Source organism: Colletotrichum lupini, chromosome 6 (genome assembly GCF_023278565.1).
Source record: "Colletotrichum lupini chromosome 6, complete sequence".
In the NCBI taxonomy this organism is placed as follows: Eukaryota; Fungi; Ascomycota; class Sordariomycetes; order Glomerellales; family Glomerellaceae; genus Colletotrichum; species Colletotrichum lupini.
The window spans coordinates 2,207,035-2,223,694 of NC_064679.1; the positions used below are offsets into that span (position 1 = coordinate 2,207,035).

Consider the following 16,660-nt stretch of genomic DNA (forward strand, 5'->3'; position numbering starts at 1 on the left):
AGTGGTATCACAGCCCAGGTGTTGTCGTTTGGCGACCAAGGCTCATTCTCCCGAAGCAAAAATCGACATTGGTCATAGCTTGTAGAATCCCCATCTTGCTTTCTTTTCGTATTACCTGATGAGTTCTTGGGGATTACTGGGGGCGGAGGAGACAACGTTGATAATGAACGCTGTTCTTTACGTCTTACCTATTTGCCTTACTTACCAAAGTAACCACACCACTTTTATTTCGCGATCTTGGGCGTGTGATGTAGAATGTCACATTCATTTCCAAAGGCTAACGGCAAAATTTATTCTATACGCTTCGTCTGGGCAAACGAAATGGGGTGATCACGATACCCAAGTTCATTGTAGGTGCGGCAGGCGATAACGCAGCGCGGCAATACAGTAATATTGAAAGCCATGAGAATCGCAAACATGACCTCGACAAGGTCAACAGCCTTTCGCCAAATCATTGAACTGGCCATCGTGAGTTGGATGTTCACAACCTCACCTAATGGATATAACACTGGCCACTGTCAGGACTCTAGTGACCTTCCATTCCGCATCAACACCCCCATCCAACTAGAACACAATCAAGTCTACAAAATCACTCAGTTCTATTGCAAATCACCAGTAAGTTCTCAGACCGGCACGCACTTGAAAGCAAGTCGTGACCAGCAACACACGCAACTGTGCTAATCATCATGTCATTTACTCTTAGTCTCATCGTTTTTCGCCTATCAAGCTTCTACGATATTCCACCATGTGTTTGCATGAACAATTCTCCTTCCCTGTGTGTTGCGGTCATATCGAAGAGAGATTGAACAGCTACTGCCACTTCGCGCGTAACGACCCCCAACACTATTGCGGGGAAAAGGCTAGAGTTAAAAGCTATACGGAAGGAAGTCCATGGCCTCAAGAGGGACCTTGTGATTCCTGTATCAGCACTGCCACTAAAGAGGAGATGGAGGCATGGGCGCCAGACCCTGTGAAGCGGAACAAGTTCATCTTCCAATTCCATCTTAATATGATGGAAGCTGCCCGTGAGCCTGAGAGAAAGGCACAGCAAGCGCATTTTATCAAGGTCAAGAATGATACTGCATGGGTCTACAAAGAACTTCGAGAGAAGTGGAAGAAGGAGATGGCAGCCGCAGAAAAGGCCGCCGAAGAGGGCGACATCAGAACGCCTACGCAGGAAGACTTCATGAACGTTGATCGCGGCGGATCCTCTTCGCAAGGCGGAAACGCGTCTGGCAAGTAGCAGAGTAAGCCCTTGTGTACATTCTGCCGCAGCGCCCCTCCGAGTCGCTGCTTCAATATCACAGAAGGCCTATAGCCTGACTGCATTTTAGCTTTTAGACGCTGAAAAAATAGACCTCGTCGTCACTAACCGTTTGCGCCTCACACCTACGGTGATTGTTAACTTCCCTCTTGATTTGGAACTATAACCACTGCCGTAAGAGTAGCCTAGCTAGCAGTGAACTTACTCAATCGATGTTCAATCTTGATCAAGTCCACGGCCTATCCTCATAAAGCGTCATGTCGTCCTAGACGTGATATGCTTTTCGAATGCATAGTCCGAAGTTCTGTGTTGCTCAATTGGAGGGGAAGGTTCGATCTCTCGTGTATCCAAGATACACGGCTACCTCACTACATGTTTTCTCTCATGCTGTTATGTTTATCCGAGGTACTCTTGACTTAATCATGGACTCAAATATCATGGATGTCGCTCGATAGATCAGCAAGAACATCGAAGACGGTGAGGCTACCGTTCATATACTTCGTCAAAATAACTTTGAATTAGCAGCCGACAAGGCAATAACGTGAATACTTTGGCAGGTTGCGTAGATAGTTATGCCGGGCCCGGGTCAGCGGAGCCGAGGCACGGCGGGTAGACCTACCGATGCACGGAGCTGGCGCCGGTGCCCGAGATTTTGCCGCACTGACCAATGACACGATGCGGCTGGTAGCTGACTAAGAAGACTGGGCCCGAACTGAGATCAAACAATGATGTTTTCAATCAACATTCATCTGTGATGATCCTCCTAGTGTCTCAGTGTTTTGACGGATCTTTGCAGACTGCACATCAGAATGTCGGTCCAAGAATATGCAGTAAGGCTGGATTTGTTTCCTTGCGATAGGAGCGCTCTACTAATCGTATCCAAAGGTCAATGAGTACACCGCCAATGCGCAACCTCACTTCAACTTGTTGAGGATATTGGGCGGATGGGGCAATGTCAAGTCTGTTCTGCCAGTCCTCCTCATACTTAAGCTTAGCTAATTTTCAACAGTGGCCCCGGTCTTCTGTACCTTATGCACCGAAAATCTCATGATGTGCGCTCATAACTAACATCATCCCCAGCATGCTCCGGAGCATGCTAGCAGGCACATCGACAGCCGCCGTCCTCGGACTCTCAGCCGCTATCGTGGGAAGTAGCATCTGGGGCACCGCCGCCCTACCCTTTATCGTCGGTTCTTCATTAGGATTCGTTCTTGGGAGTACCAGATGGTACATTGTCGCCGTGAAAGAATCCCTGCTGCAGCTGGACAACTACCCCGCCATCTTGCGCCTCCACCTGATCGCCAACTTCCCCTGGAAACCGGAGCTCGGACGCCACAACCTTGATTGGTACAATGCTAGACGATTCAGCTCGACCTGGCAAATGAAGAGCATGCTTGTGGCTAGTTGGCTGACTGCCCAGCCGGCGCTGGACGAGATTCGGAGTCGCACGGAGGCTGCATTGGTGGACAACTATCTTAGACAAGGGGGTTTCGAGGGAGACGATCAGGCCGGCACGCCGCGGGAAAGTCGATAAACTGTTCCGGATTCTTGTTAGATATGCGCCGGCTGAACTAAGACAGACGACCCGATCTCTCTACTAAAGTCTAAGAGCCTTGCATGAGCCTTTCATAGACCGTGGATCACTCGGAGAGACAGAAATCCACATACAATCCTACTTTCACAGGATTTGTCGAATCAGAGGAGACATTATACTGTGTGTGGGAGAGGAGTTCCAAGTTCTCTGCAATCTTCGTTTGCGGGGTCTCCTAGATTCTCTCCATCATCCATGGCCCAGGGATTGAAGATAACCTCTCGCTTAGCCTACAGACCATGGCGTGGAAGCTCTCTGCTCTCCATTCACTTCTTGCTATCCGAGTCTCGAATCAGGATTCGCTTATACCTGCGAACCGGGTGTTGACCCTTCTTGTTGTTCACCTGGAGAATAACATGCCATAATGCTCCTTCAAGCCGCGAGATGCTTGGCACATTGTTTGTGATCTGGACCCTTGAACCAGTCGTGACGTTCCTGAACCCCGCATCGTTGACCTCGAGATAACCGGTTGTACCATACGGCGGCGATAGAGGGTGAATTTCGATGAGCCCCTCGAGATATCCACTAGCCCAAGCAACGGAGGCTTCCGTGTATGCATACCACTCGAACTCGAGGTGAGTCGAGTCTTCGGGGTGATCAGGGTCGTAGGTCGCGCTGGCATCCAGAATGATTGTGTCTTTGGACGGGAGAAGAACCTCCATAGCATCAAGACTGACGGAGCCGTTCACGTTGATATTGGGCGGGTGAGTTGCGTCTTCGAATCGATCCGTGACTGTCCACTGCATTCGCGCAGCAAAGTCGTCTTGGTAAGCGTCTCGCCACCGCCAAACAGTGGCGCCTGAACTTTGATGATTCAGGCCAGACACAGAGACTGCTGTATCCATGGATGTACCATATTCATTGATGTCCGTGGCCTCGGTTACACGACTGTACCGACCACCCCAGCCACCCCAGTCTGGGCGCCCCGCACTATTGAGGCCGTTTTGAATCAGCCACATGAAGCTCGGCGAGTCGCCCTCCATGCCGTAGATAATCTTGGGATACACCTGTCCCAGAGGGCCGATGCGGATGTTGGGAGTCAACCAATCGTCTTGTGTTTTCGTCACATTAGAGGCACCGTTATCTGCGCCGTTGATGCCGCTCCATGTAGAAGCTTGGAATTCGCGAAAGCCGTGCATGTTGACGATGTACGTGATATCTGGCCAGTTGGCCCGAATCCATGGGCCGCAATCGTCCTGGTCCGAGATCGAGTAGACCCGAAGCCTAGACCGAAGCTCGGCTGCCTCACTGGAAGTTCGTTCTGCGCTGATGAACTGTAAGGCCTGCGCTAGGGTGTTGGCTCCGCCCCAAATGGAGACAAACAGCGGATCAACGTCCGCTTCGAGCGCTTCAACAAGGAGTCTGGCGCCATCGCTTAACGGTTCATCCAGAGCCTTCCGGCCGTAAACCTGGAGACGACAAGTTAATGAAGAGCATTTACGATCGCCAGGCGGGGGATCAGTCACATACCACTGGGCCTGATCTCACAAGTTTCAAAAGGTCCTCGGCGGGATTGAAGCTTGCGTTGGGGTGCACATGCTGATTTAGATTGGACACCACTTCGCCATATGCTTTAATAATAAGTCCGATAGCCTCTGGGTGCGTTTCGTTCGGCAAGCTAACGGAAGTTGTGGCAACCAGACCCTTGGTATCGAACTCGTTTGAGTAAGTCAAATAGCGAACCATAGACATCTGGTCATCAGGCTCATTAAGAATATCCGTCAGAATGAACGTCCGAGGCTTGTGGGGAAACTGAGGCAACTTTGTCAAGTCATTGGCCGTAGTTGCTTGAGCTTCGATATTTCCAAAGAGGACCAAAGTGAGTATTAACAAGTAGAAGAGTTGATATCGAGCCATTTTTGCTATCGGCAACAATGTCTGGTTGTTAGCTCGAGGACGCAAAACTATACTTGCGATCTAAATTTATACATTCCTATATGTCTCCTAGCGAGTGCTATCATAAGCGCTTAAGATAGCTGTCGTAGAGTCACTGTAGGGGCATCGACGTATATAAAGAGAACGGTTGTCTATTAGAAATAGGAAATAGGCACGAAGCTCGCTTTAATATAGAGGGTGCGAGCGAAGTAGGCCTCGGTGATTATATAACCGAGGTTACGTAACGTGCGGTAAGGCTATAGATAGTTAAAGCTATTACGATATACCCCCCTAGACGAATGTACGTTTAAAAAAAGCGCGCCTAACTACCCGTATCGTTATAAAAAGGTCTATTAAAAGCGGAAAGCTAAATATTAATATATAAGAATCTATTTATAAAAGGAATTATAAAGTAAATCGGTCTGCGCGTAGAGTTATAAGTAAGGGGTAAATTAGCCGTAGATTAACCTCCGTATTCGTTATTATAAGTAATCTTAAGGCTATATTATTAATAAAAAGTACGACCGAGGGACGGCCTCTTATTAGCTAAATAATCGACCTATAGGTTAAGGGTAGTAAATATATAAATTTCTCGCTACTGCTTATAGTACCGACTTTCTTTCCCTCTTTAACTTATACTTATATTACTACTGTATATATATACCCTTACTTTTTGCTTTTATACCCGCGTTCTTACGTATGCGCATTGTTAGGAAAGGATTTCTATTAATAGTATTGTTTTTATTTAAATATTATTAAAATGATTAGTTAGAAACCGCGCTTATATTACCGTAGCGCGGGAGGTTAAGAAGCGTAAGCTTAAGGCTATGGCCTTAGGGGAGAGCGGCGGCTCCCCTAGCCCCCTTTATAAGCCCGAGATAAGTAAGTAATATTCCCTCGTCTTATACTTTAGTCGTAGTACGGCCTTCGTTTATTTAATATTAATTTAACTACTTTATTTAATAAGTAGCGGCCTTATAGCTAAATAAGTTACTTAGGAGGGTAATAGAAGCGAGAAGGGTTTATAGCCCCCTCTCTCGCTCCCTTTTAGAGGTTAAGAAAACGTCCTCGTTTTTTAAAAAGACGGCATAAGCGAGGAGGGTTTATAGCCCCCTCCCTCGCCTCCTCTTAGATAAAGAAAAGAAAAAGAAGAAGACTTTCCCTAAGAGGATTAAAAAGGTAAAGTAGGTTTATAGCCCCCTCCCTCGCCTCTTCTTAGAGGGCGTAGAGTAGTTAACTGTACGTATAATACCTTTTTAACCGTCGTCGTTTATAGAACTAATTCTTAATAACGGACCCTCCCGGTACTATCCTTAGTACTGAGGTTTAATACGAGCCGGCACTTCTACCTCCCCCGTCTAGTTACGAATACCTTAGGTATATTAAGAGCGCCCTTAGTAGCCGTTCGGACGGTACGTACTTCTTAAGTTCGCGTACTAATAATAAATACTAACGCTACTAGACTTATAAGAAGTCGGGTTATGTCCCTATTTTTAAGGGGTATATACGGTTCCTAGGCGTAAAGTTCTTATGCCTTAAGCGGGAGGTAATAAAAAAGTTAGTAGTAGCCGTAGCTATTAATATAGAACCGCCTATACCTTATAAAATAAGTTCTGAGCCGTCCTCGTTCTGTTTATTATTTATAATCCGATATATAGACCCTAACTTACGTAACGGTAGCGTTACGTAAGGTCCTTAAGTATAACGGTCTCTTAAGTAAGGGAAAGGGTAAGGGGGTTCGTATAGACGAAGCCTTAGTAAGAGAGGCGTCTATAAGCGCTCTCTCTATACTAGAGGCGTTATTAAAAGAACTTATTAAGGACGTAACGGTATTAGCTACTTCGCTTACGAAGGTAAACGGTATCCGAATTAAAATTAATACTCTTATTAGTTTATATATCCCTCTAAGTATATAGCCCGCGTTAAAGTCTTTCTTAGATAAATATGCGCTTACCCTTTTAAGTAAATAGCCTCTTCTTAAGCGACCCGACGGGGTCGCCGGAGTAACTTTATATTCCCTAGCTATAGGCTACGTTTTTTAATTAAGAACTGGGCCCCCTGGGCCGTTTTACTACTTTTTAAACGTCCCCTCGTTTAGTATAATTATCTCTTATATATTTCTTATATTTAGGAGCAATACGAAGTGCTCGAACCTCGCTCTAAAAAGGTTCTTTATAAGACCGTTAGCTAATATCTTATTTATCGGTATATAAACTACTTAGAATAAGCCTCTTAAGTGCTCTTATCGTAGCTATATATTCTAAATATCGACGTAGTATAGGTAAGTTAAGATACGTTCCCCTTTTTTTATTACGAGTCTAATTATCTAACGATTATTATAGTATACTTTTTATACGTTACCGAGCTTAAGCGAGATATTTTTAAAAAGGCGTTTAAGAGCGAGTATCTCCTTAGCTATATATTCTAAGCTTAGTAGTTCGGCCTCCGTAGTTAACGTAGTTACTATATTCTAACGAGCTACTTTTTACTAAACGAGGCTATTAAAAAGGGAGATTATAAAACCCTACGAGGATCTTCGGGTCTTTTTATTATCTATAAATAAAGCGTCGCTTACGATTAGTAGTGCCTAGCTACCCCCCGAGATCCCGAAGTATATTACTAAGTATTATATATAAAAAAGATATTATATAACCTAATTTATAATAAAATAATACTAAGGGGACGGGTTCGTTAGGAACTAAGAGAGCAGAGCGTATATAAAAGCGACGTTAGGCCGAATTATAATCGCTATATATAATATCGATCCGACCTTCTCTTAAAAAGACTTAGTCTCGCTCGGGGATATAATCCCTAGGTTCTTTTTAATCGGGACCGTCGGTAATAGGGTCGTAAGAGCGGTAGAGTTAGTAAGATCGAACTTCTTAACTACCCTCTCGAGATATTAATCGTAAGCTAAGTAGATCTTCTTATTTAGTTAATTACGAACGACCTTTATCTTAAGATATTACGAGACTAGCCCCTAGTTTTTTATTTTATATTTCTTTTTAAGTCCCTCGGTTACCCGACCGGCCTCGTAGACGTAGTCTTTATAATAGAGAACGAGGATATTATCTACGTAAAAGAGGACTAGGACCCTTTTAGTAAAATCTTAGAATAAATACGGGTCCTCGCTCGTAGGCAAGAGACCTAGACCTTTAAAAGTTAACGCTAGCTCCTCGTATTATAATAGTAGAGCGTCGCGGGCGCCGTATAGGGCCCGCTCGAGTTCGATATATATTCCTAGCTTATAAAAGCCGTCTAGAAGCTTATAAATAATAGGAGGGTCGCCTAGCTTTCTAATTATATTTAAAAAGGCGTTTATAATATTATACTAGTAGATTTCTAAATTAAATTAGGTAGTAATAGCTATGGCTACCCTAAATATCTTAGTAGCTAGCGTCGCTACGTAGGTCTTTTCTAGGGGGTATCGTTCTTAAAGGTCCCCTCTAACGCAGATTCTCGCTTTATAGTAATCGAGGTAATTATCGCTATTTAGCTTATAATTAAATACCTATTTAAGGGGTATTGGCTTAGAAGTAACCGACGCCTTATTAACTACTTTTTAAGTATTTATTTCCTTTAGTTTCTAGATTTCTAACCGTGCTACCTCTACGAATTAATTTTTTAAAGGTTTTAGTATTTTAAGAATATCTTTCTATTTCCCTAGAGGGGTAATTAATTAATCCGCGTAAATTTGGTTAGATTAAACCGCGGTTAGCAGAACGTACTTCGTTTTACTAATTACGGTATAAATATAGTAGTATAGCGTCCGATACCCTTAAGTCGCCTCGTTAACCGCTTTTTACTAATTAAGTATATACGTATTAAAAAAGGAGTCCTAGTCTCTTTTTACTTAAGTATAAAAAGAGTACTACCCGAGTCGCTCTCGTTAACTCGGGTTTTAAACGAATACTTCTAGTAGTTAGTTTCTTAACCTCCGGCTTTATTTAGTATACCCGTCCTCCTCTTAGCTATATATACTAACTATATCGGAGTTACTAGCTAGGTCGTTTACTACTCCTATTTCTTAGCGTAGGCTCGCTTATTAAAGGGGTTCGTTAAGGTCTAGTTAAGTAAAAGGATCCTCCCTATAAGAGCTTTAGGAAGTCTCTACTTCTATTTATACGTATATTACGTTTTTAATTTTTTTAATAAGAAGATCGACTTCCCCTATAGCCTTACTTATAACCTCGGTTAGCTAGGTAAGGTTCGTATCTAACTCCGGACTCTTAAAGTCTAGGGTTAGTTCGGGGGTAAGTAGCTACCCGCCTTATCTATTTAAAAACGAACTAAGCTTTTTTATAGCCTTATTCGCTTCTTATAGAACGAGTATAGGTAGTAATAGCTACTTTTTATTATTAATTAATACGGCCTCTTCCTCGTTTATAATTCTAAGTAATTAGAGCTTAGGTTTAATTATTTTAAGCGGCTATTAGATCTTATTTATTACGGCCCTTAACTCGGGTAGACGAATTATAGTTTTAGTATTATCCTTTAAGTAAAAAGCTATCTCGTTAAACGTTATATTTTAAATAATAATAACTTTTAAAAGCGAGGGGATCTAGATCCTATATAAGTTATGGGCGTTTAGTACGTAACTTACGAGGTACCCGATATGTCCCCTCTGCTCTACTTTAAAGCGTCTTTTATTAATTCCTTTCTTATAGTCCCTCTTGAGAGGGTACGCTCTATAGCCGTATATATACGTTTACCCCTAATAGGGACGTAGATCGCGGGCGAGCTTTGGCATATTTATTAGTTATTATTACTTAAAGTAGTAAGCGAACTAGACTTCTTCGGTTTAAACTAGCGATAGTTAGTTAGTACGTTACTTAGGGCTAATGTCGTATAGGTAAGCTATAGCTAATATAGCTTCTACTTAGAGTTCGTTTAGTAAGCTAGCTACCGATATTATATTAATCGCTTTGCTAATAATTTCTTAACTAGCTCGTTCCCCTCCTCTATTCAGTTCTTTTATATATAGAGGAGTAGTCTCTAGGTCTATTCCTAGCTCCCGTACTTATATTTAGAAACGAGTTTTACCGTTAATTACGATTACTATACGTTCTATATTTTATTAGATCTTATAGACGGCTATGCCCTTTTACGTACGTACCTATTATTTAAAAAAGTATAAGACCCTAAATACTATGTCGTAGGTCTTTATAACTCGTAGGAAGATAAAGATCCTACCCGAATACTCGTCTTTAATTAGCATTAGCTACTTACTTCGTTCGTAAGCTAGTAAGTAGTTAAAGAGGTCCCATAAGATCCTATAATAGGGTCGGGTTACTCTTCGTTCTAAGGTACGTCGTAAGATAACCTATTTTATATAAGTAGTCGTATAGTATTAGTATTCTAAACGGCTTAGTCCTTTAATCTTTACCCCCCGAGCGGCTAAGACGAGCTTCTCGAGTACTACCGGCGCGAGATATTTAAATCTAAGGTACTAGAGCTAGGCTATATCTAATCGGTCGTTCCTTAACTAATATAAGGAACGTAGGCGCTAAGTACTACGCACTAGAATTATATTAACGAGCGAAGACTAACTTCTAGGCGGAAAATAGGACGAATAGGGCTTATATTCTAAGAAGACTAGATTAACCTTCCTCTCGAGCTATTTAATAGTAACGTTCCTAGATTCGCTATCACGACCTTCGGTTTCGTTAGAGCGACTAGTTACTTAATTTAAGCATTTCCGGTCGCTAGTTCGACTATAGTCTTACCTCCTAACTATTCGGTTTGTTATTACGTAAACTCCTCGAGTCTTTATTAGTATTCGGTCGAGGCCGTCTTATATACTTAATCTTAGGTAGTATTTCGTATTTTAACGTACTCCTTAATCGAAGGAATGGACTTAGTAAAGAGTGACGGATTCGATAGGGAAATAAGGTCGTCCGGGTTTAGTAGGTTTTAAACGTCTTTTAACCGGGCCTTAACTCGTAGAGCGAGGTACTACTTAGGCTAGTCTTATTAGTAGTTAAGCTTTTGCCCGGGAGTATCGGTAGTCTTTTTAGAAGATATTAGTTCGTTTAGGAATGAGGTTAACGAACGTAATAGGGGTTAAATAATATTATAAAAAAGGATATAGTAAACCGCAGTCCCTAGGAAGTGACTTTTTAATAGAAGTATAGGGGTCTAAGTTAGAGCTGGGCTTATAACTATCGTAGAGTTACTATAGGGGCATCGACGTATATAAAGAGAACGGTTGTCTATTAGAAATAGGAAATAAGCACGAAGCTCGCTCTGATATAGAGGGTGCGAGCGAAGTGGGCCTCGGTAATTATATAACCGAGGTCACGTAACGTGCGGTAAGGCCATGGATGGTTGAAGCCATCACGACAATAGCTCAATGTGGAGGAATGATCATAAACAGACATGATAAGCACCTACTATGCCGAGTTTACGGGGTGATTGAAGTCACGACATTTTACCTTCAACCATTAGTGTAATGTGTTGTGGCCTACTGTGGGCATGGGTCATACCCCGCATCCCCAGAATCGGATCTGAGGTTCAATGGCTAGGTGCAATGACTAGGTGCAATGCCTATACGCGGAAGACGCAGACGTCTTGTGGAAGGGGAAATTCTGACATGGGTTACATTCAACCCGGGAGACATGTCGAGATCAGCACCACAGAAGTTGATAAGCGTTTAAGGACAGCAAAATCGTATTCAGTCTGGCCAATTGACGAATCGCTTGTTTTTCGCATCCTCGGTATGATCCACAAGACCAAATCGGGTCGAACTAGCCCCTCTGATTGCCACCACTACGAGAATCGTTCAATAACCATTCTTGAACCAGACTCTTGAGTTCTCCTACCTACCTCTTCCGCATTTCCGTATTTAGAGCCGATGCGAAGTAGAGTAGTCCAAGCTGAATCTGGTCAGAAACCTTTGCAACTTTCTCCATGGCTTGAACGTCCATCATAAGCGGAGGTCATACCCCGCCCAAGAAGTGTCTCCTAGGCTTTTGACGCAAGCGATTCCCGAGGTGTCAATACACCTTCGACGCGGGCTTTTCCCAAACAACCCTCGCCTCCTGCAACTCGATCCACCTTCTACTCTCACCAGAAAGTCTCATCTCAGAATCCGGATTGATCCTGGACAGAATACACCTCATTTCCGTGTATGCGAGGCTAGTCAGGTTTGCTAGCCCAGATACTTGACTATTGATAAGATGCTCTCTGGACCTGACCTACTTCATTCCAGTGCAGTTCCTTGGTCCGAAGCTGAAGGGCTTCCTGGCTTCTCTTTGGTCACTGGCGAAGCGAAGATCACCCTGTCAGCGCTCTGTGATAAAGACCGATAGGATCGTGAAGTTCTGAGAGCTATGACACATCGACCATTAAGAAATTCCAATGACGGTCTGTACGTAAAAGAAGTGAATGCTTTCCGCAGCTCTTATCCTGATACTTCAACAGCTGGCGGTATGAAGATGGCGACTTATCCCTTCTGGTACCTAGAACCCACAGAAAAGGTCGCCTCCCTTGCGCACCACCAACGGCGAAGAGTGAGGAAGAGACGGGTTCAGTCGAAGCTTCTGGGCAAAATTGGTGTTGATTTTTCCCTCCGCTTGAAAAGTGGACAAGACTTTGTGGGTAAGCTTGGAAAAAACCTCTGGGTGAGAGGTCAAGAAGTATTCTGTGACTGCTGAAAGTGCGGTTGCCTAGAAGCTGCGAGTGTACCTCAACGTCATTACCAAGACAAGAGATGAGTTCCATCGCAGGCATCGTTCCGAGCTCCAATGAGGTCCTGACATGCGTGTTTGATAGTATGGCATATTCTGAGGCTCCCAAAGCCCCAGTATATCCTCCTTCATCCTTGCCAGTGCTCATGTACAGGTTCGGGCCGGGCGGGTAGATGGCGGCGGACATGAATATTATCCATTACAAGGGCGAATAAGCACGATTTTGATACCGTCCGGTAGTTGATTGAGGTGAAAACTGCGCGTAGGAGCGGGAGTTGACTCCGACTCCCTTCAACAAGTTGAACAAGAAATCCCTACGACTTTTTGCCCTCGAGGCTCTTGCCCATCTTCTGCTGCTTTCCTACTAAGTCCATTGCGTTGGCCTGCCTAAGTTATGCACGCGATACACACCACTTTGGCTTGAGAACTACATGTAACTGAGAGGTTGTCGCCTTTAGATGACTCCTGTCACGCCTGGCCTCAATCACAAGGTATATTCTCTGGAGATAAGACATGTGTCGCTGAACGTGCCTTCCTTTCCATGAAGACGTGACTGTCTGGAGTAGTCCGGCGTTGGTGGACCAGGCAGAGCCGACCACAGCCACCAAACTTTCATCCGATAATCTTTCAGCCACACGAGGACCTGGATACACGGGAGAAAGCCCATATATACCCCCTCAACTCCATTCCAGTCACCAGCCAGCAGGCGCCCGTCTAGGTCGACGGGTCAGGTCAAACTGGCTGGGTGGTGGAGTGGTTTGAGGTCAACATTCAATTCTACGCCAACCAGCCTACTCGACGACAGGCTTAGCGAGTATCCGAGTTCGAATCCCAGTATGAGCACCAGAGATGTAGCCCCCAATTCAGCACCGGGGGGGTGAACTCTTTTTGGGACCTTCCTGGTCTGATGCTAATATGAATAATACTGATTTTACCCCTATGGCCTACTTATTGACATGGACGCAGGCCACTTCAGATGGACAGGGCGGCATTCTAGTGACCACCTGGACGAACGACACCGGGAATGCCTAGAACTAGAGCATTCGGGATGACTGTATCATCTATGAGCCGCCAGCCCATCCCTTTAAGTCTGGCCATTCGTCTGGATAGGTCCCGATAATGTCTGGCAAACCTATGTGACCTGCAACTAATGTTACCGAATTCTAGAAGTTATGTAGTCATCCTGATTCTACGAAGGGCTCTGTGTGGGAGTAGATCGATCGACGGAGGCAATATCGGAGGAGGCCTTGAACTCTTATACACTGCATGAGGTAAAATTCCGGCATTAGGTCACCTCTCAACCGACCTGGGAAGCATAACTATCGGATTAGAAGTTCAGTTCGACCTCGGCGTACGGCCGACTACGCAAGGGCTCATTACGGCCCCTACTTCCGATCATCGTAGCCTACCTAACTAACCTACGGTTAGGACCTCCTTTTTACACCTAGGTACGCAAACATTATTATAATTTGATTGATCTCTTCGTCAACCCACGGTTCGAACTAAATACCTTGTGATAGGGATACCAACAATAACATGTTATGGGGTGGTTTGCTATCATCTTAGCTAATGACTGCCCTTTCCGAGATGGTTCTCCAAGGTGAATGACATCTGTCCCATGTAAGAGCCATTCCAGTCATCGACGTGCAGGTCCGGGAACGGGTTCGCCTCCAGATTTGACTCGAAGCAGGGCCAGCTATCAGACGTCGGTTGTTGTAGGGGTAGAGTGATGGTAGTCTCAGCCGGTACGGCGGTACATGCGACACCCTTCTTCGCCTTGATGTAGGCCTCTGCTATGCGGTACAGGGCCCGACATAATTCATATTGCTTCTTGCAGGATTCCACCAAGCTACTTAGGCGCTCGCTGATCTCCAAGGAGGAGCGCATCAGGTTTAGGTCTTGATCGTCCGAGGTCCTGATGCAGTGGAGAAATGTGATAATGTATGGCGTATATGAGGAATAGAGCTGTGTCCTACTCGAGGATTAGCTGACAGTCTTTGACCTTTAGGACGAGGAAAAGTAGCATACCAGACGGCATAAGTGAATAGAGAGGCATATCCTCCAGAAGCGGACCGGGGGTATGCGGTTGCATGGGCGGTCAAGCCTTTCCTAGCTGCCTCGAAGCATTCCTCCGTGATGGCGCTGGCTGCATTCGAGCTGCTTGCGCCACGATGTATGAGTGTTAGAATGGAATAGTAAACGACCTCGAGCGCATCAAACGTGAACTGAAACAGTTCTACTCGGTATGCGAGGGAATAGTCGACGCTGCGCCATGATTCATACCACGTCGATAAGCGCTTTGCAAGATGGACTGCTATGGTCCGCCTCTCCTCCTCCGTAGAGCGGGATGCTGCAGGAGAGTAAAGCTTTTCGTAGATCTTGCATTGTATTCTCCCAAATTCGATGAAGGCGGAGAATGAGGTATCCCAGGGCTTCCTCTCCGGCGTTTGAATGATTTCGAATGGCTCGACATCGACATCAATGTCTTGTATCACTGGCGCTTTTCCTTGTGTGAGGGTCAATCCCCGGTCTGCAAAGTATACGTGCCAGAAGAGTCGTCGTGCCCGCCGCGCTTCTTGGTTCGGTAACGCGGCCAACTTCCCCCTTCGATGATAACCTAATGCTAGGACGTGTCGGGCGGCAGCGGACATGAGGCTCCATTGTAGCGGCAAGTTGCCATCCTGTTGTGCCTTTAGACACTACATGCCCGAAACTCGAGTCAGTTCACATGGTCGACCGTCTCGAAGATACAACACGGACCAGACTCGCGCTTTACTGACCGCTATGGATAATATGAGAGTATGCTCGAATGTAGGTACCGCCATCACTTCGTAAGTCTCGACTCCAGCCTTGAAGTTGGAGTTGCACATGGTGTACAGCCGGTTGGCTTCTTCTGGACTGAATTCGGGATTTGACTCGAAGTCGATGTCCCTGAGGAGCACCGACAAGAAGCCGTTCAGCAAGGTGACTTCTCCAATCGTCACTGGCTCTACAGAGAAGTACACCCTTCGACAGAGTTCTTCGACTTGAATGCGATTTTCGACTGCGTAGAATAGGAACAAGATGGAGTGATCTGCTTTTGACGATAACTTAGCTTCTCGGCTGAGATTGAAAGCCAGCTTGCGGCAACTTACGGCTCACAGTCCGAAGAAGACGAATCACAAACTCAGATGGTGGAAGCTGCAACTCTGCCCCTTTTGTTGAATGAGGCTGGCGAATCTTCCGGTTCGATCGCGATTCTATGGGGGTCTCTTGTCGTTGGCATATCCCTCGTAACGTTGCAAGCTTGTCAATCACGCCTGGGGTCTGCGCCTCTTCAAGTCGAAGTTCCTCTATCTGACTTGCAAGTAGAGTTTGTTGCCTGAATGAAGATTCGCCCTCGTACGAGACGTGGTGGTCTTCCCACAGACAGTGATGTGAGACTGCATCATCCTCAATGGTCGGGATCGTATTTGGCGTAGAGATCGATGTCGCCCTATTGGCGTGCTGGTCATTTTGGTTCCTGAGAGATTCTTCGACGGCTTTCAATCTCTCATGCAGTTGATGAATTGTCGGCGCACCAGGGCTGTGACTGCGGCTGAAATGTCAGCTCGAACCCAAAATCACTCGGTTACGGCGCCATTTGTCACCGGTACCTTTCGGCCCTCTCAACTGTTGGCCGCTGTGCAGTGTGTCGCCCTGCCGGGCGGCATGGAATCTTCGATGTGATGCAGTTGGAACATGGAACCTCTCGATTGCAGCGTGTCTAGAACCCTACTCGTCAGCTGGGTGATTGTGAACATTCGAATGCTAAGCGAATGGGAGCGCGGAGGAGATGGCGCGGAACGCGTGCGACGGATCAGGTCCGGAAGGTCTCGGCCGGCTATTGACGACAGGGGACTCGGACATAGAATTATGAATACCTTACGGATCCGACAGTTGTGGCACTAGAGTGGGATACCGGTAGTTAGCATACTCGGCCGCCAGGGGCGCGGATTCCGAAAGTGAAGGCATACAGCTCTAGGAATGACGCTTGTTTTGGGCGTATGCGGCTCCGGATCCATGATGTGATGGAACGCCCACGTCGCCGAATTACAAGTATGAGGATGCCCTTTCGACAAATGCCCTTAGACTACTGGGTCGGGCTGAGATTCCGTACGCCTACAGCTTCCCTTTCCTTACGGGTTCTTCGAGCCTTTTTGTTTTTGTGAGCCGCGGAATCCGTGGAGCTCGCGGGGACGCACGGGCTTGGATTGGACGAGC

At 45.5% G+C, this 16,660-nt stretch overlaps 4 protein-coding genes across 4 annotated transcripts; 2 read left to right on the forward strand and 2 right to left on the reverse strand.

Moving 5' to 3' along the window:
- Positions 1-496: 496 nt before the first annotated feature.
- On the forward strand, positions 497-2,798 carry CLUP02_12136 (uncharacterized protein; the record flags this gene model as incomplete). Its single annotated transcript, XM_049291100.1, has 11 exons — positions 497-517; positions 569-615; positions 704-775; positions 928-1,239; positions 1,588-1,669; positions 1,720-1,805; positions 1,855-1,948; positions 2,032-2,094; positions 2,150-2,223; positions 2,274-2,288; positions 2,345-2,798. The coding sequence occupies 11 exons, from the start codon at positions 497-499 to the stop codon at positions 2,796-2,798; spliced, it is 1,320 nt and encodes a 439-aa protein (XP_049148245.1).
- Positions 2,799-3,121: 323 nt separating this feature from the next.
- On the reverse strand, positions 3,122-4,712 carry CLUP02_12137 (uncharacterized protein; the record flags this gene model as incomplete). The annotated part of the gene is made up of 2 exons (XM_049291101.1): positions 3,122-4,264; positions 4,326-4,712. 2 exons carry the CDS (start codon positions 4,710-4,712, stop codon positions 3,122-3,124), a joined length of 1,530 nt encoding a protein of 509 aa, XP_049148246.1.
- Positions 4,713-11,053: 6,341 nt separating this feature from the next.
- Positions 11,054-13,450, forward strand: CLUP02_12138 (uncharacterized protein; the record flags this gene model as incomplete). The annotated part of the gene is made up of 9 exons (XM_049291102.1): positions 11,054-11,178; positions 11,229-11,399; positions 11,620-11,870; positions 11,941-12,049; positions 12,130-12,329; positions 12,389-12,587; positions 12,985-13,174; positions 13,230-13,295; positions 13,385-13,450. The coding sequence occupies 9 exons, from the start codon at positions 11,054-11,056 to the stop codon at positions 13,448-13,450; spliced, it is 1,377 nt and encodes a 458-aa protein (XP_049148247.1).
- Positions 13,451-13,479: 29 nt separating this feature from the next.
- CLUP02_12139 (uncharacterized protein) lies at positions 13,480-16,461 on the reverse strand (the record flags this gene model as incomplete). Its single annotated transcript, XM_049291103.1, has 10 exons — positions 13,480-13,581; positions 13,644-13,672; positions 13,993-14,390; positions 14,447-14,575; positions 14,645-15,117; positions 15,199-15,491; positions 15,553-15,989; positions 16,048-16,069; positions 16,146-16,344; positions 16,414-16,461. 10 exons carry the CDS (start codon positions 16,459-16,461, stop codon positions 13,480-13,482), a joined length of 2,130 nt encoding a protein of 709 aa, XP_049148248.1.
- Positions 16,462-16,660: the final 199 nt, after the last annotated feature.